This window comes from Dama dama, chromosome 20 (genome assembly GCF_033118175.1).
Source record: "Dama dama isolate Ldn47 chromosome 20, ASM3311817v1, whole genome shotgun sequence".
Lineage (NCBI taxonomy): Eukaryota > Metazoa > Chordata > Mammalia > Artiodactyla > Cervidae > Dama > Dama dama.
In genome coordinates, this window is record NC_083700.1 from 36,556,242 (window position 1) to 36,583,875 (window position 27,634).

The 27,634-nt window shown below is 39.3% G+C and overlaps 1 protein-coding gene across 1 annotated transcript in view; it reads right to left on the minus strand.

Annotated features, from left to right (window-relative positions):
• The window catches only part of NTNG1 (netrin G1), a 357,951-nt gene that overhangs the window by 71,757 nt on the left and 258,560 nt on the right, over window positions 1-27,634 (minus strand). Inside the window, exons 4-5 of the mRNA XM_061168444.1 lie at window positions 17,581-17,753; window positions 4,042-4,068 (exon numbers count right to left, since the gene is read on the minus strand). Coding sequence (XP_061024427.1) covers window positions 4,042-4,068; window positions 17,581-17,753 — 200 coding nt within the window. The remainder of the gene's footprint in view (window positions 1-4,041; window positions 4,069-17,580; window positions 17,754-27,634) is intronic.

Genomic DNA, 27,634 nt, shown 5'->3' on the forward strand with positions numbered 1-27,634 from the left:
GATATAATAAAGTCCCAAAGGTATTTCAACCTGGGACCTTAGCTTTCCTTCTAGAACATCAGCAAACAGATCAAAATTAATGTAGCACACCATACAATCTGCCATATAGCCTCTCTAGTCAGATAATTTTTTTCTTCATTATATAAAACCTAATTAGCTAAAGGGCAATTCAAATGAAACTTTTATTTGGGGGATTTAGAAGTATTAAAGAAAAGGGAAAAAAACAAACAAACACTGCAGCTCTCTGGATAGCATGAACAAGATTACTAATAACCCTTGGGGGGGAAATGATTAACCTTGTTATTTTCCTCACAGTCCAGGTTTCTACAGTAAATGGGTACTGAACAAAAAATATTTGGGTGCTGTATGGAAAACAACTTTTATAAGGTCTCCAACTGGCATCAAATGTCTTCAAGTATGAAAACATCTCTGAGCTTTCTCAACAGGCTGATGGGTCCCTGCAGGTACGACTTCCCATTTTTAATGGTCCTACCAATTAAATCAAATTAGAGACGAATTTTTAACTCTGTGATGAAGGCAATGCTCACTATAAGAGAAAGCAGGAAAGTGGAATATTTATCCTAAGTAAATTGTTATTTCAAATTGAATAGCTGAAGAGGAGGAGACAGCCAAATGCTTCCATCAATATTTTACACTTTATAAAACATGATGTCAATCATTTGAAGGTAATTTAAGGAAACAGTGTACACTTGGGTTCATAAAATGTCAACATACATCTTTTCTTTTGTTGCTAGTCTAAGAAATGGTTTTGTTTATTAAAAAATTTTCAAGTTTTTTAAGTTGTGTTTCCTGACATGAGTTTTCAGTGGATGATCTACCTTTATTTAACCTCTGACATTTTTATCGTTAACCTCCATCACTTGCATTTTAGGTGATAATCCCTCACACAAAGCTACTTTGCACATTAGGCCAACTCTTGTTATTCTAATTACCATTTTTTATAATATACTGTTTAGAATAATTTGTGAAATCACTTGCTTTTCAGGACTAAAGATCAGATAATACATGTTATAGTGATTAGTTTATCACTTGAACAAAAACACCCACACCAAATCAAATATTAATTTGGATCATCAGCATCAACAAATATTCACTTGGATAAAATTGTGAATGTTTACTTATAAGTGCATGATACATTTTACATTGAAAAAATGAAACCTGAATGAATTTCTACTGCATCAAGTAAAGAAAAAACAGAGCTCATAGGCTCAAATGGCTACAGATTTATTTTGGGACTCATTAATTGCTGACAATACCACCAATAATTTTTCAGCCACAGCCAAAGCACATCAAAATGACTGAGTTTTAAATCAAGTACCTTTGGGATGATTGGGAAATCTATTTCCTAATAGACAACAGCAGGTACAAATGACCTTAATGGGAAATCTGTTTCAAAATCACTTTTAGCAGATGATCGGAAAGGATGACCACTCTGTCCATGCATTTGAACCTTAATATAGGTGTTGACAGTTTGAAATCTATACTGAAACTTATCAGGCCTCCAAAATCTTTAATCACTGTGTATACAGCAAATGTATGTGAACTTATGGTTACATACATCAATAATTTATGTCACAATATACATCATTCATTGGTCCTGATGATGGGAATGTTATGATTGTTATATCTATTATCATGGCATCTTTCTATATACTTGGTGGAATTATGTTCATTCATTTCTTCCTTGGGGTAAAGGGAAAAGCCCTGGTAAATGCCCAAACTTAGTTGAAAATCCAAGCCGATCCCTCTTTTCCGGCTTCTACCTTGAAAACCCCATTTCTATGCCATCTTGAACAGGCAGGGAGTCTTCTATGCATGAATTCTTGCCCACTGGAGAGTAAAGGAATCCACCATTGCACGCAGAGAACACCTTATAAGTCCTTATAAGGAATGTGTAAATGCCACTGAAGCAGGCTAGAAGATAAAATCATGTTTGATGGTTTTATGGCAAATCTCTTCACCTTAAAGCCAGGCAATAAGCAAGCTAGCCGTATGTGATGCTGGGTGACCCCTGGAAGTGATTATACCATTTGCCTGAGAAATCTGAGGAAACACCCATTGCTCTCCTAGCAGAACAGCCAGAGGCATCAGGAAAACAGAGAATAAGCTATCACTTTGCTTGTTAGAGGGTTTTGGTTAGATATTAAGGAGTTAAATTTTCCTAGTTTCCTGAATAAAGGTTGATACATTTTCCAAAGGCACAACAAAGCATCCTTTCAGGTCACCACTGATTTTAAAATAAAACAAAGCAAAACAAAACTGGAATTTCCCGATTCAGTGTGTAAAAGGTCAACATCTGCTGATGCTCAAAGATGGGGCATGTGGTGGAGGCGGCCGAATGAGATGTCAAGTGAGCAAAACATTCAGAAATTCCATGCAACACACGATTGACACTTGGAACAGAAACACACCCCAACGCCAAAGAACTACTTTCCGTTCATCCATTTCTGAAACCTTTGACAGGTCAGATCACCATAGCAGCCTCAATTATCTGTCTCAGCTTGCTTCCGTTTGGTTCCCTTTTGCTCCAAAATGCATGTGCAAATACAATTGTCAAGGCCTGAAAGAAGCGTATAGGCAAATGCCAAGGGAGATACAACAGCAGAAAAATTAGACTATTAGAAGTGGAGTTTTCACTTGCAAGTTTGTAGCACTGATGTCATTTCAACAAGATCACAAAGAGGAAGCTGCAGCATTAGACTGGTATCTAAATGAATGTGAACACTACTTGTATTTCCATTTACAAAGTGGCTGATGTTCATTGCATTTAACATGTCTAGTGATTAATAAATCTGTGTGTAGTCCTATTCACAAGCTTAAGTAAACTGGGTTGATTTAAAAAATGGAAGACCTGACTGCATTTATAAGAGGCAGGAAGTTATTTTATACAAATTATGAGGATATTGCTTTTTAAATGGCCCTGTTGTGGCCCAGCATTTATGACAAAGACTAGGTTAAACTCTAGTGAAAATGTTTCTTTTCACTTATAGTGCATAATCTTGGCTCCCTCAGTACTTTATTTCAAATCACTTATTCAGTAGCTATTCAAAGGTTTTAACCATCAGAAAGAAAGGGAACAATATTTAAAAATATGTGAGATTTGGCTCTGAAAAGTTATGGGGCACTTCCTTAGTGACTATTTCAAGCGTGGTGTTGGGGTGTCAGTGTTTTAAATGTAAAGCGGGAGCTACAGCCTGGTTCTCCCATGGTATCTGATAGAATGTCTTTGTAAAGGAACTACAGAAATGTTCAACAGAATGTTGAAGAGAGACTTCTCTTTTCAATTGCTGATATCTCTACTAATACATTTCTTGCAGGAATTTTTAGTAGCCCCATTCCTAAATTTTGCATGTATTTTTTTACATCCCTTTTCTACCAAACTTGAACCTAAGTAGTCAGGAAAATATGGATCACTGTATTTTAGGAGGGTGCAATGGGCATATTGATTATTTTCTTTCCTTCATTTCTCCAGAAAGACTAATGATCACAAACCAACCTCTTTCAGGCCTTCACAAAGGCTAAAGTTTAATGCATTAATAAAATTCCTTCTCCCTAGTTTCATAGTGATTTCTTTGGGCTAACGAATATACCTAAAGCATTCATTGGCATTCATTCACTGCTTTCCCAAATTATGGGAGAAATCCATATATGGTCCTTGGGAGACAGTTCAATTTGTTTGCTGGTTACTAAGTATGGGTAAATAGGACTGTTCATATTTTTGCTAAATGAGTTACAGTTATGTAAGTAACTGCACCTCTGTAAAGGGAGCCTTCATCAAAAATGGTCAGAAAAGCTGTGGCACTGCCATAACCATGGAGGAATTCTACACAGATAACTATTTTATCTGTCCTCTCACCGTATCTGTGCAGAGAACAAGCACAACGATTCAATTCACAAAGGAAATACTCTCTTACATCAGAAATGGACACTGGGAAAATAGGTCTGAGGAGCTGAACAACAGAGCCAAGCTAGCCTAGACTTGGTTTGTGATTTTTTTTTTTTTATTTTGTTTTTACTTACTACCAATACTGGAAATACTGGGGATACCTGGAGAGAAAGAAAACAATAAAGAAAAGCTGTTAGATATTTATTAGTAAAGGATATCTTAAACATCATATAAAAATCTAAGAAATTTAAACACTTGATAACATTCATATAATCAGAAAATTAACACACAAAAACCCCAAACATATATCCAACCACTGAAACCATTTTGCTTATTCCAGAACTCCTTTAACTCAACAGAGTCGGGAAATCAGCATTCAACTTTAACAGCTGGTTCAAGACAGCTTCATGATATCGAACATTTTGTGTTTACCTATAAGGTTAATGAACATTTGTATGTGGTTCAAAACAGACACTAAGTCAGGCTTGTGTTCTGGGCACTGAGCACCAAGTATACAATATATATGCCTGTGCAAATATATCTACATAATATGCCATCTATCTCTTTAAACGTGTTGAGATGCATGTGTTAGCAGTTGAAAGTCACTTGTCGTTTTATTTGATTAACTACATATAACCATCATTTCCAATCCTCTTTTACTCGTCAGATATGTGGATTAAACCCTCTAACAGAAAGTAAATTGAGCAGAATGCAGAATAACTCAAGAATACATGAGGTTGTGTTCACATCGACCATGGGCTTCACCAATTTTTCAGCTTCTGCTTTTATTGCCAAGCTCTGCTAAGGTGGTGCAACCATTTCAGAATGTGACTGAAGCTGTTATAAATGTGGACATGAATTTAGTTGTATCCAGATGAAAACTCCTAGCCAAGATCACGGGCACCAGAGCCAGGCTGTCTCCGATTGAGACTTTGCTCTTACCCTCATTGACTGTGACTTTGGGACAAGTTGCTTATGATCTCTGTGGCTGTTTTCCACCTCTTAGTGTTGTTGCAAGGATTACATGTATATATATATATATATATATAAAATATATGTATTATATATAATTGAAATGCTAAAAGCATTGAGCAATAATGTATGTGCAATAATCAACAATTTTTGCTATGATTACTATTATTGATTTAGTTGGTTCATCAAACAAGCAACACCATGATAGACACTATAAATAATAGTCAAGGATTTATATCTTTTCCACCAAATCCAGGTAGTAGTGTGGGTGACAGCATGAGTTGGGAATAAGATAGAACTTAGTGAGAGTCATGCTTTGCAACTAACTAGCTGGGTGATTTCATGTAAGTTCCCAGCCTCTCTACGCCTGTTTCCTCATCTGAAAGGGCTAATAATATCTACTGCACAGGGCTGCTGTGAGAATCGAAATGAGATAATCCATAAAAATGTCTGACACATGGTACACAGTCAATAAATGATAACTGTTAATGAGCTGTTCAGACTTGTTCTCCACATCACTAAAGTGTACTAACAGGTGGTAAATGTAGGAATCATTAACTTTCTATTTTAGTATTTAATCTTTGAACAACTGCCCTCTGCTTATCTTAACTAATCACTGTATCTTACTCAGAGATTTATAGCTTTGTATTATTTAAAACTGAGAGCTATTTTCCTATTTCTTAGTAGGGAGGGGAGAAGGAGAAATTACAGCTTACCATGTTTAAAAAAACCTGGAAGGAATGAAATCCTATTTTTAGTTATTAGATACATTCAATGTATCTTGATTTTAAATGCACAGAGCTTATGATGTTTCAGTTTAATTACTGATCACTGATCAACCAAAACTGGAAACTTAAACTTTCATTTTCTTGTTTTACTTTGTCTGAACTGAATTTCAAGCTGCATGCGATTTCTGCAAAGGACTGCTGGATTCCTGACCCAACATTTCAGTACACTATCTTTGCCGCATTTTGACAGTGACTTGGTACTGAATCTTTCTTTTTTTTCTTTCTTTGCAAATCCCCTGTTGAGTGAGATATGATGGCAGCATCATAATTTTAGTAGCAATTGCAGAAGCTCCAAATTTCCCCATGATTGAAAATCCGGCTCCATTGCAAGGAACTGCTTTGCCTCTGTAATCCGTCAAAGAGAATGGAAGTTAGGATGGCAGGAAGAGACTTTTCAAGTGTTTTCAAACTTGCATGGAGGTGGAGGGCCATGCATAATGCAAGGCAAAGTTCTGAGGATGTTTGGCCAGACACAATAGAGAGCAAACTTGTAAGACTGTTTGATGCAGTACTTGCTGCAGCTGAATATTTTAGAAAGATGCAGAAATGTTTCTATTCCTTTGGGGATGCCAGTGCTGGGGAGAAATGCTCATTGCAGCTACACAAACCTCTCCAAGCAAGACCATTATGAGATCCTATTTCCCTCATGAAGATGTTTTCTATTACCTAACATTTGGATGCTTAAAATTCCGGCTCTTTATCATTTTGTGGTTTAAAAAGTTTTGAGGTGCTGCCAGGTGAGTCACTTTCTATTCCACTGCTGTAAAACGGGAACTGCTTACAGAGGATTTTTAAATTGCTCACTGGAATAAGATTTTTGAAGTTGAAAATACCTGAACACCAAGGGATGTCCATTAGTATATTGTCAAATGTTATTTTTTCCCCAGTGTTTCTTATTGTAATGTTCAAATGCCTTGCTTTCGGTTCTCTACAGACAACTAAAGAATTTAATAAACCAGTTACATGCATTGAAAAGGCTATGAGTAAGTCATGAGAAATCTTTCAAGTGCTTAAGAAACTAAGACAGGAAGGCTACAATTCATTTCATGAAAGGTGGGTTTCTTTGGCATCTGTAAGTGCTGAATCAATGAATGCAATTTAATCACAGCAGTGATGGTTGCCCATAAACCACAGGAATGACAGTCAGATTATGCTCAGGAAAATTGTCTAGACATGTCTTGGTAGCTTTTTAGTGTTCCTTGTGAAGTGACAACTATTGTGTAAAGAGTATTTTTACCTTTAAAACTGAGCTCAGAAGTTATTACTTCCCTTCCTTCTTCATCTCCCTGATGTGAATTAGCCAGCGTTCTTTGTGATGCATACCTCCTTGTGCAGGTCTCTGTGAGCAACTTATCAACTTCTCTGTATGACTGTTTGTGTGTTAGCCTGAGACCTCTGAGAGGATGAGTGTCAGGTCTGTATCTCTACTGTCTGTCCAGGATGATGCCTAGTACAGAAAAGCTGCTCAGTGCATATGTGAGCAAAAATTTATCACGTGTTTCCAAGGTTTCTATCAGAGTGAAAATACCACTTTTGGTTGTAAGATGATCTTTTCCCCTATAAAATGTTCCACTGAGACATTTCTCAGAGTCCAGTATTCATAAATACTTTTGTTGTCTTTGGAAATTTCCTCCATTCTGAGAGCAAGAGCTACACAATGTACAAGATATGCCCCTCACCACTTTGTCTTCCGGGAAACTTGGATGTCAGCTTCATGCTCAATGGGGTAAATTCATCTAATGTTTGGCTTATTTTCTTTCTATTATTTTTTTTCTCACACTTTCTTTTCATATTCCTGTTTGTAGATGCTTATTTTTGTCTTTTTTCCTAAGCCAATCAGGGGGAAATGCAGATTTTGTGGGCCCAGAGCAAATACAAACCTGGGAGCTCTCTTTGAGAATATTAATTTCAAAGTATAAAATCATACTAGTTCAGATGGTAAAGAATCTGTCTGCAATGCAGGAGACCAAGGTTCAATCCCTGGGTCGGGAAAATCCCCTGGAGAAGGGAATGGCAACCCACTCCAGTATTCTTGCCTAGAGAATTCCCTGGACAGAGGAGCCTGGCGGGCTACAGTCCATGGGGTCACAAAGAGTTGGACACAACTGAATGACTAACACACACACATAAGACATAATTTCATCACACATGAAATTAATGTTTTTATAGCTTAGAAGGAGTCTAGCGAGGGACCCTGTAATTTACGCTTCATTAGCTTAAGTCTATCTCGGAAATAATCTCAAAAACATTTGGGAAAGACAGATGATAGGTAGATAGGAAGGAAAAAAGGAAGATATCAGATAAGCTAATTCAGAAAGAGTGGCAAAAAATGGAGACCTGAAACGGAGCTAAGAAATAATCTTACTCAGCCCTTTCACTTTACAGAAGAGGAAATGGAAGGCACAAAAAGCAGCAAGGGCTTCATCCTATTTGACCCCTTTATAGTCAACACTGGCCCAGGTAATTCCTAATCCCTGTCTACTGAGACATTGCTAAACTTATACTGAGGAAATGAAACACAGGTACGAATGAGCTTTAAGGGAGGAATAGAAATGCTCCTTCAGTCAGAGACACACATACACACTGAGTAAGCCAAAGGGCCAAAAGAAGGTGAAGGTGCTGAGCTTGCTATTGTTCAGTTGCTCAGTTGTGGCCGACTCTTTGTAACCCTACAGACTGCAGCAGGCCAGGCTCCTCTGTCCTCCACTGTCTCCCGAGATAAGCTTGCAGGTACTTGCAATTTTTCCCTCCTCAACCAGTCCTCCCCACTACCATATTTATTTAAATTTTTTATCTTTAAGGAATTCTACTGCAGTTGGGGCATGAGAACCTGGTGGAATTACACAATTTGTTATTTTCTCCTTCCTCCTCCTCCTGCTCCCTGCATCCTCCCACTCCTACTCTTTCCCTTCTTCCTTCTTCTCCCCTACCCATCTTCCTTCTTCTTCTTTCTCCTCTCTCCCTCCCCTTCTCCTTCTCCTCCTCCTTCTTTCAATTAGATTAACTTTTCCACCAAGTATGTGGCTAAAGGGGACATAGTTAAGCGTGAGAAAGTCAACATAATGGAGTCCTCAAAAATAAACATGGATTTTTCAAAGCAGTTGAGTTCAGTGCTAAAAGCCACAACTCTTTTTGAGAATCAACGCAAAGTTCAGCAGCTTTTCACCAAGAGGAAAGCAGAAAGGACAAGGATTCAGCATAATTTACATCAAGAAAAAATATTACCAGTGTTATGTTAGGTGGTTTGACAAAGCCCTATCAAGAAAATGACTAGATCTCCTTACAGTCAGGCTGCAGGAACTTGGAGCTCTAATTCCAAAAAGCCCAATTGAAAAAGAGGTAAGTGATGAGTAAGAAAACATTCTACAGCCTCACTTGTATCCTAGAGGACGCTCTACTTCCAACATCCATTCAACCCTGCTTCCTGGTCCAACTGCTGATGATAAGGGGTACGGTGAGTTGTCTCCCAGGAATTTGAAAGTGAAGAAACTAAGATTGCCCTCACAGAATTATACAGTAGAAACCAATACATAAACAATCCAATCAAAGATGGTTAAGTCATCTTAGAGCAGCTGAAGGGCTCTGGGACCTGAGTGTATATGACAGATTTGACAGAGGTGACATTAGTGTCACTATATCTGAGAACTGGAAGAAAAGCTAATCAGAAGATAAAGCCTACAAAAAAGGACATCTTCAGGCATGTGCTGGCGGTACCGGCCTAGCACTGTCTCAGGAACAGGGAAGGGTAGCCTGTAAACTTTCAGACCTTCAGTGTCCTCTTGGCATTAGGGAGGCTGACCCTGTGGTAGACGGATGTGTTAGGATGTTTCAGCCTGATGTCATTAGCATGCAAGTCATTTAAATTTCCTGATCCCATGCTTACCAAGCAACCTTCTGATTGTTATCTGGCTCTACAAGGAGACTTAATTACAGGGGAGAGAATAAGGCCTTACTGATCATAAGGCCTTAAATAATCTGCATATTGTAACACTTATTTCATATTGTGGATGAATAAGTTGACATTTGGATGCAATTTATCTCTCCATATAGTTACTGTCTCCAAAGAGAGAATTTGCTGTTTCAACTGGGATGGGTCCATGTGCTAGATTTCAGTAAAATTACAGTGATTGTAACAGCTAACTTCACTCTGTGCTTAGTATGTGACTGCCGCTAGTTTAATATCTTACGTGCATCAGTTTGCTTAATTTTTGTGACAACCCTAGATATAAATACTCTAGTTTATTTTACCAATGGGGAAAAAATTCAAGCACAAAAAGTTGTAGTCAGTTGGGAAGGAGACTGAAATTGGAATACAGAGGTCCAGGATCCGGAGCTTGGGTCTCTAATAACTACTCTATACTGTTGCTCAACTTATTATAGGCCCCCTCTTTTATCTCTGGTGTGTGCATGTGTGCTCAGTCATGTCTGACTCTTTGCAACCCCATGGACTGTGGCCCACCAGGCTTCTCTGTCCATGGGATTTCCTAGGCAAGAATACTGCAGTGAGTTGCCATTTCCTCCTCCAGGGGATCTTCCCAACCCAGGGATCAAACCTGTGTCACATACGTCTCCTGGCAGGTGGGTTCTTTACCACCTGGGAAGCCCCTCTTATTTCTAATCCTCAAAAAAAAAAAAATCTCTGAAGACTCAAAGTTTTTTTCCCAAAGTTTACCTGGATCACAAAATAATATGTTCTGAACTAATTTGGTAACAAAACCTGACTGAAAGGGGTATGAATGTGGTCTTCTCCTTTATCCCACTGAGTGAAAATGATTATAGGTTTGCTGCTGAAATTTAAAATATTTGATTAAGTAGGGCTACCTGATGTTCTGCTGTGGGTATTGATATAATATATATATATACACTGTATTACTTTTTAAATTTAAACAAAAAATTTAATTCCAAATCAGCTCTGGTCCCATAATCATCAGATAAGGGATTGTGGACTAGTTGTACTCGAATAACTTGGTAGGTATTTGTTTTTATATATTGGCCATACAGTTCGTTGAGGTAACACTCTGAAAAGTGCTCTCTTATTGTGCCGACAGAATCAGATTTTGTCTGGTGGCCAGAGCCCAACAGTGGTCAAGTCACCAAGGCTGTGAATGCCACTCAGTTGTTTATTCACTAAGTCGTGTCCGACTCTTTGGACCCCATGGACTGTAACCCTCCAGGCTCCTCTGTCCATGGGATTTCCCAGGCAAGAATACTGGAGTCAGTTGCCATTTCCTTCTACAGGGGATCTTTCCAACCCAGGGATTGAACCTGTGTCTCTTGTGTCTCCTGCATTGGCAGGTGGATTCTCTACCACTGAACCACCTGGGAAGTCACTTAGGGAGGCCTCTAAAAACCAGCCAACCAAGATGCCATCTCTAGATAGGTGGATGGGTCATTAGCACCCATGAAAAATGAGTAATTCTCTTTTCTATTGGTTTTTCTCTAAATCTCAGTTGATCTCTTCCTGGGGGAGAGTGAAGGCCCTTGTGTTACAATTGCTGAACTGTGAAGGTCACATATCCCAGGGGACATGGGAAGATGAATGGGAGGTCAATGTGTCCACAGGCACATTTCAGGGCTATGTAGGTTTATTTATTCATTCATCAAATAATTAATTACACAAGCATTTATGAAGGCCAAGAAAAAATATGGTCCTATTCTTAAATTGCTAACATTTTGGCTCTGAAGTCAGAAAGTCCTGAGTTTAAATCTTGCTCTGTCACGTATTCACTGTGGGATTTGGGGGAAACCTACATATTCATCTTTACTTGCCTATATTTCCTTATCTATAAAATGGGGACAAAAATACTATACCTTCCATGGGGACATTGGAAAGATTTATTGCAAGAAAGTACATAAAGTACTTTACAAAATATAAAAGGCTATGGTAAGCTTAATAAATATAGCTACCACTAACTCCAATACTTTGGCCACCTTATGCGAAGAGTTGACTCATTGGAAAAGACCCTGATGCTGGGAGGGATTGGGGGCAGGAGGAGAAGGGGATGAAAGAGGATGAGATGGCTGGATGGCATCACCGACTCGATGGACATGAGTTTGAGTAGACTCCGGGAGTTGGTGATGGACAGGGAGGCCTGGTGTGCTGTGATTCATGGGGTCGTAAAGAGTCGGACACGACTGAGCGACTGAACTGAACTGAACTGATAATAATTATTATTATAATTTTGATTACAGTTAACCAGTTGTAAGTGTCCAAACATTATCAAAAATCTAGAGAGAAAGAATGTGGAGAAGGAAATGGCAACCCACTCCAGTATTCTTGCCTAGAGAATCCTGTGGATGGAGGAGCCTGGTGGGCTGCTGTCCATAGGGTCGCACAGAGTTGGACACGACTGAAGTGACTTAGCATGCATGCATTGGAGAAGGAAATGGCAACCCGCTCCAGTATTCTTGCCTGGAGAATCCCAGGGACAGAGGAACCTGGTGGGCTGCTGTCTATGGGGTCGCACAGAGTCAGACACGACTGAAGCCACTTAGCAGCAGTGGCAGCAGACAGAGAATGACTGTCCTTTGCACAGGACAGTCTAGGTAGGCTGCATTGAGGAGTAGTCTTGAAGAATGAGCTGAACATCAATAGAGAATGAGGAAAAGGTGATTTTGGGAAAAGGAATAAATTCAGGGTCTTGCATGTTGACTGTGAGATCTTCACAGATAGCTGAAAAAATTGGTTTGGGTTCATTAGATAGATTTGGGCTGTAATTGGTTTATTAATACTAAACCAATATTACTAAGAATTAAAACCAAAAGGATAGATTAGAATATGAAGGGAAAAATCTGTAGACTGAGAAGAGGCAGGGGTGGGGAGCATGAAAATTTAAAGCAAGAGTAGAAGGGGAGTCTTTGAAGGCAAAGAAATAAAAATCAACAATCTAGGAATAAAAATGGGAGATAGCAGGTTAGAGAAGACTGAATTGTTCAGACAGGTGTCACATGGAATCTATATCCCAGTGGAGGACACAGAAAGTCATTTAACTTTAACCTGAGAAGTAATATAGTGAGATGTACAGTATTTGGGGTCAAGACATACTTGGTTCAAATCTTCCTTCTCATTTTGACTAGATAGCTAAATGTTAAAAAAGATACTTTTCCCCAGTATTGATCAGACTCCATGTCTAGAATATGATAATAGTAGCACCTACATTACAAAACTGTTGTGAGTTTGAAATGAACTAATGCATGTAAAGCACTTAGGAAATCGTCTGGATAATGACACACATGTGTACATTTGGGAAAATATAAATTGGTCAATGCAAATTTAATACCAGAGAAAATAACAGAACTATCACCAAATTACTTTCCATCACTCAGAGGAGCCCTAGGTATTATATAACAATTCAGGTTGGATTTCTGAACAAACAAATAATGTCAATGTCAGACCAATTTAATTTTCTTTCTTTGAAGAATATTAGACCATGTAGGTAAGGGGAAAGTAAAAGACTTAATACAGCTGAACTAGCTGGGCTTTCTGTCTGTCTCCATGACATTTCTATCAGTAAACTGAGGAAATTATTTAGAGCAGCATGTCCCCAAAAGAGTGTTTCACAGAAAGTTTTTAAGTGCTCCATGAAAAATAAAGTTTGAAAAACACAGGATAAAATACATTATTTGGGGTACTCAAATTTTTTAATAAGATAATGTGACTATCTAGGGCTTCCCTGGTGGCTCAAAAAAACTCGCCTGCGAAGCATGAGATGAGGGTTTGATCCCTAGGTCGGGAAGATCCCCTGGAGGAGAAAACGGCAACCCACTCTAGTATTCTTGCCTGGAGAATCCCATGGAAAGAGGAGCCTGGTGGGCTACAGTCCATAGGGTTGCAAAGAATAGGACATGACTAAGCAACTAAGCATACACACACACACACACACACAATGTGAATATCTAAGAGTCAGTAAAATATACAGAATTTTCCAAAATTATTGAGCCATGGAATTCTTTTAAAGGTCATAAGACAATTTTGGCAATCAGAGGTGTAGATAATATAATCTTTTCTGCAAGTATAGTTCCCAAAGGTTAATTAAGTTTTCAGCATCTGTATGTAGGGATTAGAATTTTACTCATGAACTGGACAAGGAGAATCGAGATAATCATGATTAAGCATGAAGTTGGACAGATTTTCTATCTACTTGGAAGACACAAATGAAATTGAAAGGACATTCAAAATAGAATTCTATTTAAAATAGAATGAAGATCAATAGGGAGAAAGAAAGATGTCTTACAGATAAAACATAAGCTTTGTAGAAAAATAAGAAATATATCAATACACATAATATGTATATTTGGCTTTAAGGAACTAAGAAAACATACTGAGTCTTCTATATAAAAGTACAATGAATAGAAATTTTATCATAAGAGTCATTACTTTTGCCTCTGCTGAGTCTATTATAATGAAAAATGTAGGGAACTGTGGTATGTCTCACAGATTGGATGGTAGTATTTTAGAGGGCTGGAGCTCTATATTCTTCTCTCCTGGCTCTATAAGCTCCATACAAAAATGACCTTGGAGTTGTTCCAGAATTTAGGACTTCCAAGCCTAGGATTCCAGCAAGGTCTCAGTTAAAGGATCTTCTGAGTGATAGGCTGAGAGTCTTTGCAGGGAGATCTTAAAATTTCCTGATGTGATGAAGCTCTCCTAGTTTTTATGCTAAGAGTGGGCAGGTACTGATCTTCCTGTTCAAAAATAATCCTGGCTGCTTGAGATTCTGCTAAATCCAGAGATTATCCAATACGAGTGTTATTTCTAGGTTACTGAAGAGTTGGTGTTGAGGAATCAAAGATTGTAACCATTCCATTTTACTTCTTAGGTTCTGTATTCTTGTATTAAAATACAGCACATCCTAAGTGTTCCTCTTGAGAACTGGTTTGTACCAGCTATAGTCATGTATATGTGTATGTGCATGCACATGGGGAGTGTGTGCATGTATGCATGTGTGTAAGAAAAAGCCAATACGACATGAAAATCATAACACAGGGCTAGAAGTCCTGTGTTTGGCTTAAACTTCCACACTAAAAAAACAGGACTTCCAGGTATGAGACTTGAAAATCTTATCATATGAGAAATGGAGATGATGATGTTAACCTGGACAATAACGGAATCTGGGGTTAATATAGTGTTTTAAGACTTGAAAAAGTGGTTGGAAATTAGGACACACTTAATACTGATGTTAAGAAATATGTTTTATAACAATTAAAATTGTCAAATAATTGACATCTGCCTTATGAAGACAATCTTAAAAATAAATTATTTTTGAACACTTATTTTGTGACAGGTGTTATGCCAATCACATCACATGCACTAGCTTATTCACTTCTCGCAAAATCCCTATGAGGTAAAAACTATTATTATCCTCACATTACAGATGGGAAACCGAGTGTTGGAGAGGTAAATACTTTACTTTTTCAAGGTTACACAGCTAGTGAGTGGACAAACTAGTATTTGATCCTGGAACTTGTGTACTAAACCACTAAGTTGCTTACTTTCATCCTTGGACATTTGCTAGCAGCCTGATGTGGCAGAGATTTTGTTTAAAGTGGTTCTTTTCATTGCAAGACTGGACCATTGCAGATTATCTTAAAATCTTTAAGCTAGCTTCTGCTATATTGAGAGCTGAAAAACTGAATTGAACCTCCTTGGCCATTGTATCCATCTGTCACCTTCCTATTTTAACAGATGGGGAAAAGTCTAGAGAAGGTCAGTAAAAACTAAGGGATGGATAGACAATAGGATCCACAAGGCAAACTGAAAGGGGTTACACTTCTTTGACCTGGGTGAACTGGTGGTCTGCAATATGCAAAATATTAGGGGTATATAAGTCATTTCCATGGAAACTATAACAAGAAATTCATTATACCGAAAAAGTTTAGCTGGCACAGAAGGTGTTTCCAGTGAAATATCTCGAAATAAGCAAGACTTTGAAGCACAGTTATGGGTAGGAAGAAACAAGGCTGTGTTAGAATAGGAGCCAATGCCTTCAACAGCAGTCTATCCCAGCTGCCTTTCTAGAAGCCTTGACAAGTTGCTCATCCCTGAGGATGAGCCAGAATGCCAGCAAGTGTTTTGAACATTGTTCTTTTCCTTTTTGTCCCACTAAAGAAGGCAGTGTATTAAAAAGCAAAGACATCACTTTGCTGACAAGGTCCATTTAGTCAAAGCTATGGTTTTTCCAGTAGTCATGTATGGATGTGAGAGTTGGACTGTAAAGAAGGTAGAGTGCCGAAGAATTGCCAAAGAATTTCAAACTGTGAGCTAGAGAAGACTCTTGAGAGTCCCTTGGACAGCAAGGAGATCAAACTAGTCAATCCCAAAGGAAATCAACCTTGAATATTCAAGGGAAGGACCACTGCTAAAGCTGAAGCTCCAATACTTTTGATGTGAAGAGCCACTCATTGGAAAAGAGCCTGATGCTGGGAAACGTTGAAGGCGGGAGGAGAAGGGGATGACAGAGGATGAGATGGTTGGATGGCATCACCGACTCTATGGGCATGAGTTTGAGTAAGCTCCAGGAGTTGGTGATGGACAGGGAAGCCTGGTATGCTGCAGTCCATGGGGTCTCAAAGAGTTTGGCATGACTGAGTGACTGAACTGAACTGATGGCTCTCAGCAATTGAGGAAACTCCACAGAGTTTCCATTAATAAAGCCACCTTGAAAAAACAATTCAACATTTCTTCTCAACAGAGCTTCATGTATTAATTTTAGGAGCTTTTTTTTTTAAACACAGAAAGAAACTGAATACCCTCACAAAGAGGTGCTTTTTTAACCTTTGAAGGATTTTCTTCCCTGCTTCATAAAAATTTTATCATAATTTTATGCCCCCATTCTTTATGGCTTGTTACTTGGTCCATTACTCTTACATTTAACTTGATAAGGTCCTTGTTCCTATGACATTAGTCTTTAGGTTTTGGTTTCTCACAGGTGCTGCTTTGAAGGGCCTGATAACATTGGCAGCCTTAGACAGAGCTGGTGGCTTTTCAACTTATTCTCCTTCTGCTCACTGTTCTGCTGCTTCTGTTACTTATCATTGAATGGGTGTATTCTCAACCTCACCCTTCTCTACTTTTAAAAAAGGTCAAACCTTGGGCTTTTGTGAGTGGCTAATTGGTCCATGCGTGGAATTGGGTTGTTTATTCTGGAATTAATCACTTCTCTCCTTGAGTGTGTCAGAACATGTCTTCCTAGGAAGGTTCATGGATTTCAGAGGGGCACCCACATGAATGGTAATGGGCCATCTCTCATGGTTTCTGTGGACACAGATAATGCCTGTGCTCTTTTCACATACACACATTCTTTTTCTTATTGTGGTCCTGCAGCTCTACAGTCATGGTCTTTATCAGAAGGTGGCCTCTCCTAACAAGACACGTGCCAGGCATGACCTCAACTGTTGGAATTTGGAAAAAGCCAACCATTTCACTGGACAAAGTTAGGCTGTAGCTAAATATAGAGAAGGAAGCATCTTTTAGACAAAGCATCTCTTAGACTGCCCAGTATGGGAAATGGGATTATAAACAAGTAGAGAATTTCTGGAAGTTGTTTATGGTTAAAATTAAGCCAGTGTTCAGATTTTTGAAAGCCTTTGTTATTTTAGAAATAACTAATAATTTAGAAATTAATTTGGGGAAGGAAAAAAGCTCCTGTTTCATCCATTTAGACAAAATTTCTTCTGTGGTTTTACTTCATTTCCCAACACACTGATGTCAATGTTGGAAGACTGAATTTAACAGATGATCCAAGCACTGAAATGTGCTTACAAGTGGCAAAATAAGGAGTAAAGTTTCAGCTGCATTTTGAAGAGGAATGAGACTACTAGAAAAGGAGTGCAAGCACAATTGCAAGTGAAATTGAGAGGAACTCTCAGGTTATCGTGCAGAGAATATGGTGTTACCAAGCAAAAGTTACTCACAGGTATTTGCAGTGCCTTTGGGGATGGGGAGATACGAGCCTGGACTCCAAGGTCGGCCCTGATAATTCTTCTTGCATTTCCCACAGTCTGGACCTGTAGTGTTGTGCTCACATTCACAGGTCAATTTGCTGTTGTCATACACACACACAGTGGCATGGAGATTACATTTGCACCTAGGCAGAGGAGAGACAAGAGTTCATTGTTAAGTCAAACTGATCTTGGAGATCACTGAGTCTTTACCCAACTATCTCCTAGAGTTGTGGTTCTCATAGTGGGCAGTGCTTGAGTGCTACCTAAAGACTTGCTAAAATGTGGATTTGCAGGCCCAACCCTCAGAATCTTTTTAACAAGTGTCTTTGAGGGTGAAAGTGGGGTTATGATACAGCCTGAGCTCATACTATACTTTGCGGAATCCTAATACCAGTCAGTTCAGTGGGGTCTGAGGCTCCCCTAAGACAACTGTACTCAGAAATCAAGGGTTTCCCGAAAGATATGAAAAATATTACCACTAGTGAGAAGTTTTTCTGTGCTATTATCAAATCTACAACAATACATCTGGGTTTGAAGAACAATGTCATCTTCTGTTTTTCCTTAAACCAGAAGGGCAATTCTTCTTTGTTTAAAAAGAAATATAACCACTAAGACAATTTACTCTTCAGATTAATTTTATAAATCCCAATAGTTTATAGTCAGATATTCTCATTTGGGGCTGTAAAATGACATCCTCAGGCAGAGAGTTTTCCCACCAAGGCCTCTATCCAAGCTGAGAAATCCTCAGATTTCCTGTGTGTTGTGCTTAGTTGCTCAGTCGTGTCCAACTCTCTGGGACCCCGTGGACTGTAGCCCACCAGGCTCCTCTGTTCATGGGGATTCTTCAGACAAGAATACTGGACTAGGTTGCCATGTCCTCCTTCGGGGCATCTTCCTAACCCAGGTATAGGACCCAGGTTTCCAGCATTGCAGGGGGATTCTTTACCATCTGAGACATCAGGGAAGCCCTCAGATTTCCTACTCATGTAAAATAATCACAAAGATCTTGCATAAATGGGTCAAATGACTCAGGAAAAAAAAAGTGCTTAGAACACTAGAAAAACCTATGTGTGGCAGGGGTTTGAGGTCATTAGCCAAGGTCTTCCCTTTGGTGCCTGTGAATAAAAGTGTGATATATGAGAGGCAACAATGGAATATGCAATTTTCACAAAAATACATTCCCATCCAAAGTCTCTGGCTGTAAAATTGCAAAGTCTGACTTGATATTTGTTGAGGCAGCAGGTTATAAACTATAACATACAAAACACAAGCTGCATCCTCTGGAGAAGTTAAACCCAGGTTGACAGAATGTCTATGACCAGAGATCAGAACAATGTATATGGGAAGAGAAGTATCCATACAAAGGAAAGAACTTTGACACAAAGACTTGGGGAATAAAGGGCCAAGATTTGTCAGGGTCAGGACCTGAAACTATGTGTGTGCGTGTGCATTTTTAAACTGCTGCTGCCAAGTCGCTTCAGTCGTGTCCGACTCTGTGCAACCCCATAGACGGCAGCCCACCAGGCTCCCCCATCCCTGGGATTCTCCAGGCAAGAATACTGGAGTGGGTTGCCATTTCCTTCTCCAATGCATGAAAGTGAAAAGGGAAAGTGAAGTCGCTCAGTCGTGTCCGACTCTTAGCGACCCCATGGACCACAGCCCACCAGGCTCCTCCGTCCATGGGATTTTCCAGGCAAGAGTACTGGAGTGGGTTGCCATTGCCTTCTCTGTGCATCTTTAAACTAGTCTTACCTTTTCCAGGGATGAGGACAAAAATATAAAAAGCCAAATTTCACAAAGACATTTGGTTTCTTTTTTGGCAGAAGTCATGAATTGGGAGGGGTAACAATACTCTTTCTTAGGCAAGAAAATAAGATACTTTAACGACTGCTGTTGGTCTCTATAACGTCTGTACATATGCATGTGCATGTGTGCTCAGTCGCTAAGTAATGTCTGACTCTTTGGGACCCCGTGGACTTTAGCCCAACAGGCTGCTCTGTCCGTGGGGCTTCTCAGGCAAGAATACTGGAGTGGGTTCCCATTTCCTCCTCCAGGGGATCTTCCCAACCCAGGGATCAAACCGACATCAACTGCATCTCCTGCACTGGCAAGCAGATTCTTTACCACTGAGCTACCTGGGAAGCCATGATGTCTGTACAGCAATATCTAACCTTCTTTCTTGTGCGCTGATGGTCTGTTTGGAATACTGATCTATATTTATGGCAAGAAAGCAAAGGAATATCTAAGATTATTACTGAGAGCTGTCGAGCTCCCCTCTAACTAAAAGGTATAGCCCTTAAAGCAATGGCCACCCATTCAAACCTCCCTGGCTAAGACCAAATCTCAGCTTCCTCGGGATCTACTACAATCTGTAGTACCTGTAACTACACTCTGCCCTCTGTATAGTTATAAATTATAATAAGCTGAAAGGCTACTATTTAAACGATAGCTATTCAGCATCAACACATAAGCAGAATCTTTAACATTCTTCCAATCTTTCAAAAAGAGAAAAGATTCAGTTAAGTGAAACAGACAGTATTTAATTATGAGCTAGGTCTTATAAAAATCTCCTATAGGCAGGGAGTTACTTGTGCTAAGTTGCTTATTAAATAATCTTTCTCTTTCTCCATTAGCACCTTTATTTGTGGCTGTGTTTATAAATATGGAATATGTTAGAAACCTAAGTGATAGAAGCACCAGCTTACATTGATTTAGCACCCTATCTGGTGTTAAAAATCCAAATGAGGAAATGAACAATGTGACCCCAAAGAATATGCTAGTTTCATGTGTGAAGATCAGGAATGCAAGTAGTAATTGTAAATTGGATTATATATCTTGTAGCTGCTAATATATTTATACTGGCAGTCACTCTCTAAGTCAGAGGCAATTTCTATTCTAAAGACTTTATATTTGCTGAGAAAATACTATTTGAATAACAAAAAGAAGTGAAAGAAGAATAGATGAATATTTAGTCTTATTTTTTCCAGATTTCTTTCAATTAATGATTCATGTTTACCTGTCCAAAAACTTTTTAATCATTCAAGGCTTAACTCTATTCATAACTCTCTCCTGATATCTAGCCTACCCACTGTAGACACCCAATCTTTAAGCTTCTGATTCCCTTAAATGTTTCTGTGTGTTTGCTTTGGTTGGCTGTCATTTAAGGCTCTTCCTGCTTTTAGAATTTTTATTCATTGCATCTCTCCCATCTTAAGGAATAAAAACATCTACTTTGTATCCTAGTGTTTTCTAGCTATGACTTTAACACTCTCTTTCCCTTTGAATTTTCTGCACTTGCCATCTCATTTTCCTCTTCTCCCACTTAATAACTGTTTCCAACTAACCAGAGCCTCTCTTGCCAAGATCACCCATAACCCCTTGGTGAAAAGCCAATGTATATTTTTCCTTGCCTTATCTAACCTCTTATGAGGATTTCACTCTGTGGGACCACTCCCTTTTCCCCTGACACACTCTCTCCACTGGATTCTCAAGGTCATTTTCAGAACCCTCTTCTGTTTTTCTCTTTATGTGCTGTTCTTTGGGTTCTGTACCAGCACAGTCAGCCTATGTGACTCTCCTTGGGCACTCTTGTCTAGGTTGTCCCTTCAATTTCCTCTGTAGTCCTTAACTATTTTTGAGTTATAGGCACTTTCAAGCAGATTTGCATCATTTTTTCCCTAGAAAAAAGTAAACATAGGCAAAATAAACTCAAACATTTGGAAACATTTTAGGAGAATCAAATTCTCTGTTACCCATTGGAATCCACAGAACCCTCTCCTTCCATTATCACTAGGTAAAGATGATCTGATTAATATATTGATAAGTCCCTGGTACTGTAATATCAAATATGCATCTCCCTTTCCTGGGCATGTCAAACTCAGCATATCCAAAATGGAACTATTTGGCTTTGGTCCCTGACATAGGTGAAAGATGAGAGTGAAAAGGCTGGCTTAAACTTCAACATTCAAAACACTAAGATCACAGCATCTGGTCCCATCACTTCATGGCAAACAGATGAGGGAAAAATGGAAACATTGACAGACTTTATTTTCTTGGGCTCCAAAATTGCTGTAGATGGTGACTGAAGCCATGAAATGAAAAGACACTTGCTCCTTGGGAAAAAAATTGATGACAAACCTAGACAGCATATTAAAAAGCTGAGACATCACTTTGCTGACAAAGGTCCATCTAGTCAAAGCTTCAGTGTTTCCAGTAGTCATGTACAGATGTGAGAGTTGGATCACAAAGAAGGCTGAGCACCGAAGAATTGATGCTTTCGAATTGTGGTGCTGGAGAAGAGTCTTGAGAGTCCCTTGGATTGTAAGGAGATCAAACCAGTTAATTCTAAAGGTAATCAGTCCTGAATATTCATTGGAAGGGCTGATGCTGATGCTCCACTACTTTGGCCATCTTATGCGAAGAAGTGACTCGTTGGAAAAGACTCTGATGGTGGGAAAGATTGAGGGCAGGAGGAGTAGGGAGAGGCAGATGATGAGATGGTTGGATGGCACCATCGGCCCAAAGGACATGAGTTTGAGGAAACTCCAGGAGATAGTGAAGGACAGGGAAGCCTGGTGTGCTGCAGTCCATGGGGTCACAAAGAGCCAGACACAACTGAGTGACTGAACAGCAACCACCACCTACTCATTCTTGCATGTTTTCAGTCTCAGGGCCTTGCATCACCTTCTAGTCGGCTCGTGAAGAACAAGCACTCCCACTCCCTTTCCTATCACATCGAATCTGTCCTCACTCCATCTCTCACCCAGTTCTGATATTCCTCCTCTTTTATGATAACTCCAAAATATAAACAGCTCTAGCCACAGTCACTTCCCTGTTGACATCACCATCATCGTTCATCTGGTTTATTCCAATGGCTTCTAACGAGAAAACTGCCTCCACTCACACTCCTCCTTCAGCCCAATCTCATCACAATAGGCAAACACTCATTTACACAAAAATATTTGGGTCACTCTGGCTTAGAACCATTGAAAGAGTTCCCTTTATTCCCAGAATAGAGTCCAAGATCTTTAACATGGCCTATCAGCCCCTTTGAAATCTATCTTGTGTTCCTTCTCCATTCTTATCTGCACCACTTACCAATTCTACAACTAGTTCTTCAAACTTTGCCTTCAGGTAAACTTTTAAGCTGTTCCATCTGGCTAGAACATACCTCTACCTCTTTTACCTGCATAATTTTTACTATTCAGGTTTCAACTTGGAAATCTCAGTTCTGGACCCTAGGTGGCGTTTCAAAAACCATCTGCTGGTTAGAGAATGCTTCTCTGAGCCTTGCTCCTCTGACACAAGGCAAGGCTATTCACATAATGAAGTCCACTCCACCTCTGCTCTAGACTTAGGCTGTATTGTAATTGTTTATTGCTCTGTCACTCTCACTGGAGTTTAAGTTCCTGGGAGTAATAGTATATTTGCCTTATTTATTGCAACATTCCTAGCATGAGTCAAGTTACTTGGCATGTAATAAGTGTTTAAAAAATATCTGACAAATAAACAGATAAACACCAGGTGACTAATCAACAACCAAACTTCCTGAAAGCAGGAACTTCATGTTCCTGTTCTACTATGATTAATACAGCAATGGACTAAAAATAGAGAATTATAAGCATTGTACTAAATCCAACCCTCTAAGATGTGTGCTGAAAATTGCCTTCAACACTGGTTTTCACAACTAACCTTTTATTGGGCAAAGGAACTTTGTAAAATTGGTGAGAACTTATAAGCTCAATTTAATTTAATTTGAACTCCAGACGATTTGCCACATGTCTGAAAGCTAACACAAGACTGTCAAGGAAAAAAAAATTGCCTAAGGACCCATGAGACGAATTCAACTTAGAGAAGAGAAAAAACAACTTAGAGGAGCATTTGTGTAGCATAATTTTTCTGAAATGGGCATCTTTTAGAATCAACTCCTTCCTGTAAGGATGGCCACCTTGGTTCAGCTGAAGTCTGGCAGAGCACTACCTGGGTGCTCAGTAAACCTGCTGACCGCTTGTTGGAGTGGACGCTGAGGCATCACGACATTGGCCTATATTTGGAAATGGCTCCCTTTCATTTTCCACAGCCCTTCTCATCACTCCATTCCAATCAGACACTAAATTCCTTTATCTAGAGCCCTTGCTAGAGTGGCTTTTCCCCCAACATAAAAAAAGAAAAAAAAAACGCATTTCACAATGCTAGGAGATTGCTCTCAATTCCTGGTGTTATGACCTCCAGCCTTGTGATAGGGTACAGGGCAGACTTCCGTGATATCCACTCGTCTCTGACAGATTCATCATCCATTTCCATGGCCATCCAGCTGGCACGTCTGCCTTCACTTCGGCGGGGGGAGGAATTGTACAAGTGGAGACCTAACAGGCTTTGCTAGTGTTCATGTATCTGATGTTCTGGAGAGCTGAGCCTATTCACTGATTCTGTTTACATGTGTAGAATGCATACCAAGACACTGCAGATAGAACGAACTGACTTGCTTGTACCTCAAAGATCTACTTGTAAGTGCCAAATTGCATATACTGTCAAATAAGGGCATTGCAAAGACAGACTTTTAAAAAGTGAGCTCTATTCTGTGATGCAAACTTAATGAAAACCAGTGTATTCTTGCTTTCAATCAGGTCTGCACTTCCTGTATTTTAGTGACCAGCTGTCATGAGTCAATTTAATCTTGCTTATAAAAAGGCTCCAACATTTAGATCTGTGCCACCTGCCAGTAGGTATGAAAAGCTCACGTAGTCTGCCTGTGTTTTGTTTTCTGTTTTATAACTTAATATATTTATTCTGGGAAGCATGCTATCCCCCAGAGTTTCCGGTGAGTTAGAGGTCTGCACATATAATCTATTAGAAGTGTTTCAAATAAAGGTACCAAGACAAAGAAGTTGAAAACTGAGGCTTTGTGAAACAAAAACCAAAAATGCTGTTTGGCTACTTTAATGCCACAGGAGGATTCATCCCAAAGTAAATGAAGTTTAAGCATCAGGGGGCCCTTCCACAACCTTGAGAAGGACCCTAACAATGTGTCCGTGAGGTCATATGCTTTCATATTACTTTCACAAATAAGATATCATTATATTTTTTAATTAATGAAGGTTTTTCCTTAATAAGACCCCTCTCAAAGGGCATAAACTTTTGTCAATACAAAACTTGAATCCGGTTTGCCTGGCTTTGCCTTCGACAAGCACTCGCTACACAAATACTTGTAGAAAATGAGTTAGCACAAATATCAGAGAGTCAGAGATGTCTTTTTCAAAAGGTGATAAATTATAAAATGCTTCGCATACTTTTTCTCCCTCTGCAGCCCCTTGACCTTTCTCTCTTCACTTCAACACATGAATTTTTTATTTCTACTTCAATATATTATTTGAACTAGAAGAGGCTCAGCAAAATGACATAGAGATTATGAGTTATGACACTTGAATCAGACGGCCTGGGTTCAAATTCCGCCTCTGCTACTTACTTGCTGTGAGGCTTACATGAGTGAGTTAACAACGGAGCAGACAGAGCTAACCTTGACGAAGTGCGTCCAAGCACCTGACACTGTGCTAAGTGCTTCTTGCATATTTCACACATTTCTTCATACAAACTTCAAAAATAACCCCACGGAATTGGCACTATTAATAATTATAAATGACACATTTGAATATTGAGAGGTAAGAAATTCAAGTCTCCCAGGTAGTTTGATCTAGAGCAGAACTTTGAACTATGGGCAGCTAGCTTCCAGAACTCAGCTCTTACCAACCATTAGAGAATGCATGCTGTCTTTCTAAGCGTGGCCAGGCTTCAGCTGCTATAAGGACAATAAATGAATGTGCTTCAAAGAACAGTTTTGTCAACTGAATGAGATAACCCATGCATACTCTTAAGAAAGATATTAAAAATGTTAATTTCAATTTTTTTAAAAATTTCTACTGTCACTCTTGTTACTACTACTACTGGAATGAGCTGATTCATTCCATAAGTTTTGGTGGTGATGGTGGTTTAGTTGCTAAGTTGTATCAGACTCTTTGCAACCCCATGGACTGTAGCCTTCCAGGCTCCTTGGTCCCTGGTATTTCCCAGGTAAGAACACTGGACTAGGTTGCCATTCCTTTTCCAGGGGATCTTCCCAAAACAGGGATAAAAGGCATGTCTCCCGCACTGCAGGTGATTCTTTACCTCTGAGCCACCAGTGAAGCCCTCCATAAGGTTTAATTAATAACATATTTCTCTGGATAACATTGTGAAAGGTCTCATGGATTCTAAAGAACAACAACTCAGCATCCTTATCTCCAAGAACATGCAACCTGTTGACTAAAGAAGATGAAATATACAGTGACTAAGGACAGGCCACAAAGACTGAATCCTTGAATCACAGCAATATAGGGAAGAAGGGTGGTAAAACTGAGTTGTCTGTGTCTTTACATTGATAAGCAAGTATTTGTACTAAACAAACAGAGGTACAGTACCTATCATTGAAGGCAGGTGGGAAAAAAAAATCAACACTTACCAAGGCCCACTATACAAATAAAATAGATGACTTATGTATGTTATTTCACATTATCCTCATCACTTTCAGGAGTAATAACAATCTGCGATTTTGAGATGTAGAAAGCATAGCTGAGCAGTAAAGTAACTTGCTGAAAAAAACATACTGCTGGTTAAGTGGTACTGAGAGTCAATTCCAAAATCTGGGCTCTTTCAAGGATACAACTTTATTCAAAGAAGAACAAAGCAGTTCAGAGGAGAATTAGACTCAAGGTTCTAAGCAACAATACTGATACTTATTCTCTAACACTTGCTACTCAAGATGTGGTCTGTGGACCAGCAGCTCTGGGATCACCCCGAGGGCTTGTTAAAATCTCAGGCCTCTCCCAGGCTTACTGAATAAGAATTTGGATTTTAGCCAGGTCTCTAGGTGATTTATGTGCACAGTAAAAGTTGAAAAGGACTACTGAGCTCACCACTGTGTCAAAGTCCTGCCAAACAAGAAAACTAAAATCGTGGGGGTGATCCTTATGCACACCTTCTGTCTTCCACCACGTTGTTTGGAAATGTCTGGCCTAAACCTGACACAAAGGTTCTAGCTGTAGTCACAAGCGGAACGTAACAGGGTTATAGAATAAATTAAATATAATATAAAACTTTAATAGGTCAGAAAATGGATGAAGGATCTAAACAGATATTTCTCCAAAAAGATACATGCAAATGGCCAGTAAGTACCAGTAAACACATAAAAAATGTTCAACATCATTAGTCACTGAAGTGAAGTGAAATGAAGTCACTCAGTCATGTCCGTCTCTTTGTGATCCCATGAACTGTAGCCCAACAGGCTCCTCTGTCCACAGGATTTTCCAGGCAAGAGTACTGAAGTGGGTTGCCATTTCCTTCTCCAGAGGATCTTCCCCACCCAAGGATAGAATCCCGGTCTCCTGCATTGTAGGCAGATGTTTTACTGTCTGAGCCACAGGGAAGTCCCTCATTAGTGAAAGTGAAAGTCGCTCAGTCGTGTCTGACTCTTTGGGACTCCATGGACCATGGACTGCATAGTCCATGGAATTCTCCAGGCCAGAATACTGGAGTGGATAGGCTTTCCCTTCTCCAGGGGATCTTCCCAACCCAGGGATTGAACCCAGGTCTCCCTCATTGCAGGCAGATTCTTCACTAGGTGGGCCACAAGGGAAGCCCCATTAGTCATTAGAAAAATGCAAATTAATATCACAATGAGATACCACTTCACATCCACTAGGATGATGGCAATTTAAAAAGATGGATAGCAGCAGATATTGGTAATGATGTAGAGAAATTAGAACCCTCATGTATTGCTGGTAGGACTGCAAAATTGTGCAGTCACTTTGGAAAACAATCTGGCAGTTCCTCAAAAAAGTAAACATAAAGTTACCATATGACCCAACAATTCTGTTCCTAGATATTTACCTAAGAGAACTGAAAACATATCCATATGAAAACTTGTACAAAAATGCTCCTAGCAGCATTATTCATAATAGCCAAAAGTGGAAACAACCCAAATGCTTATCAA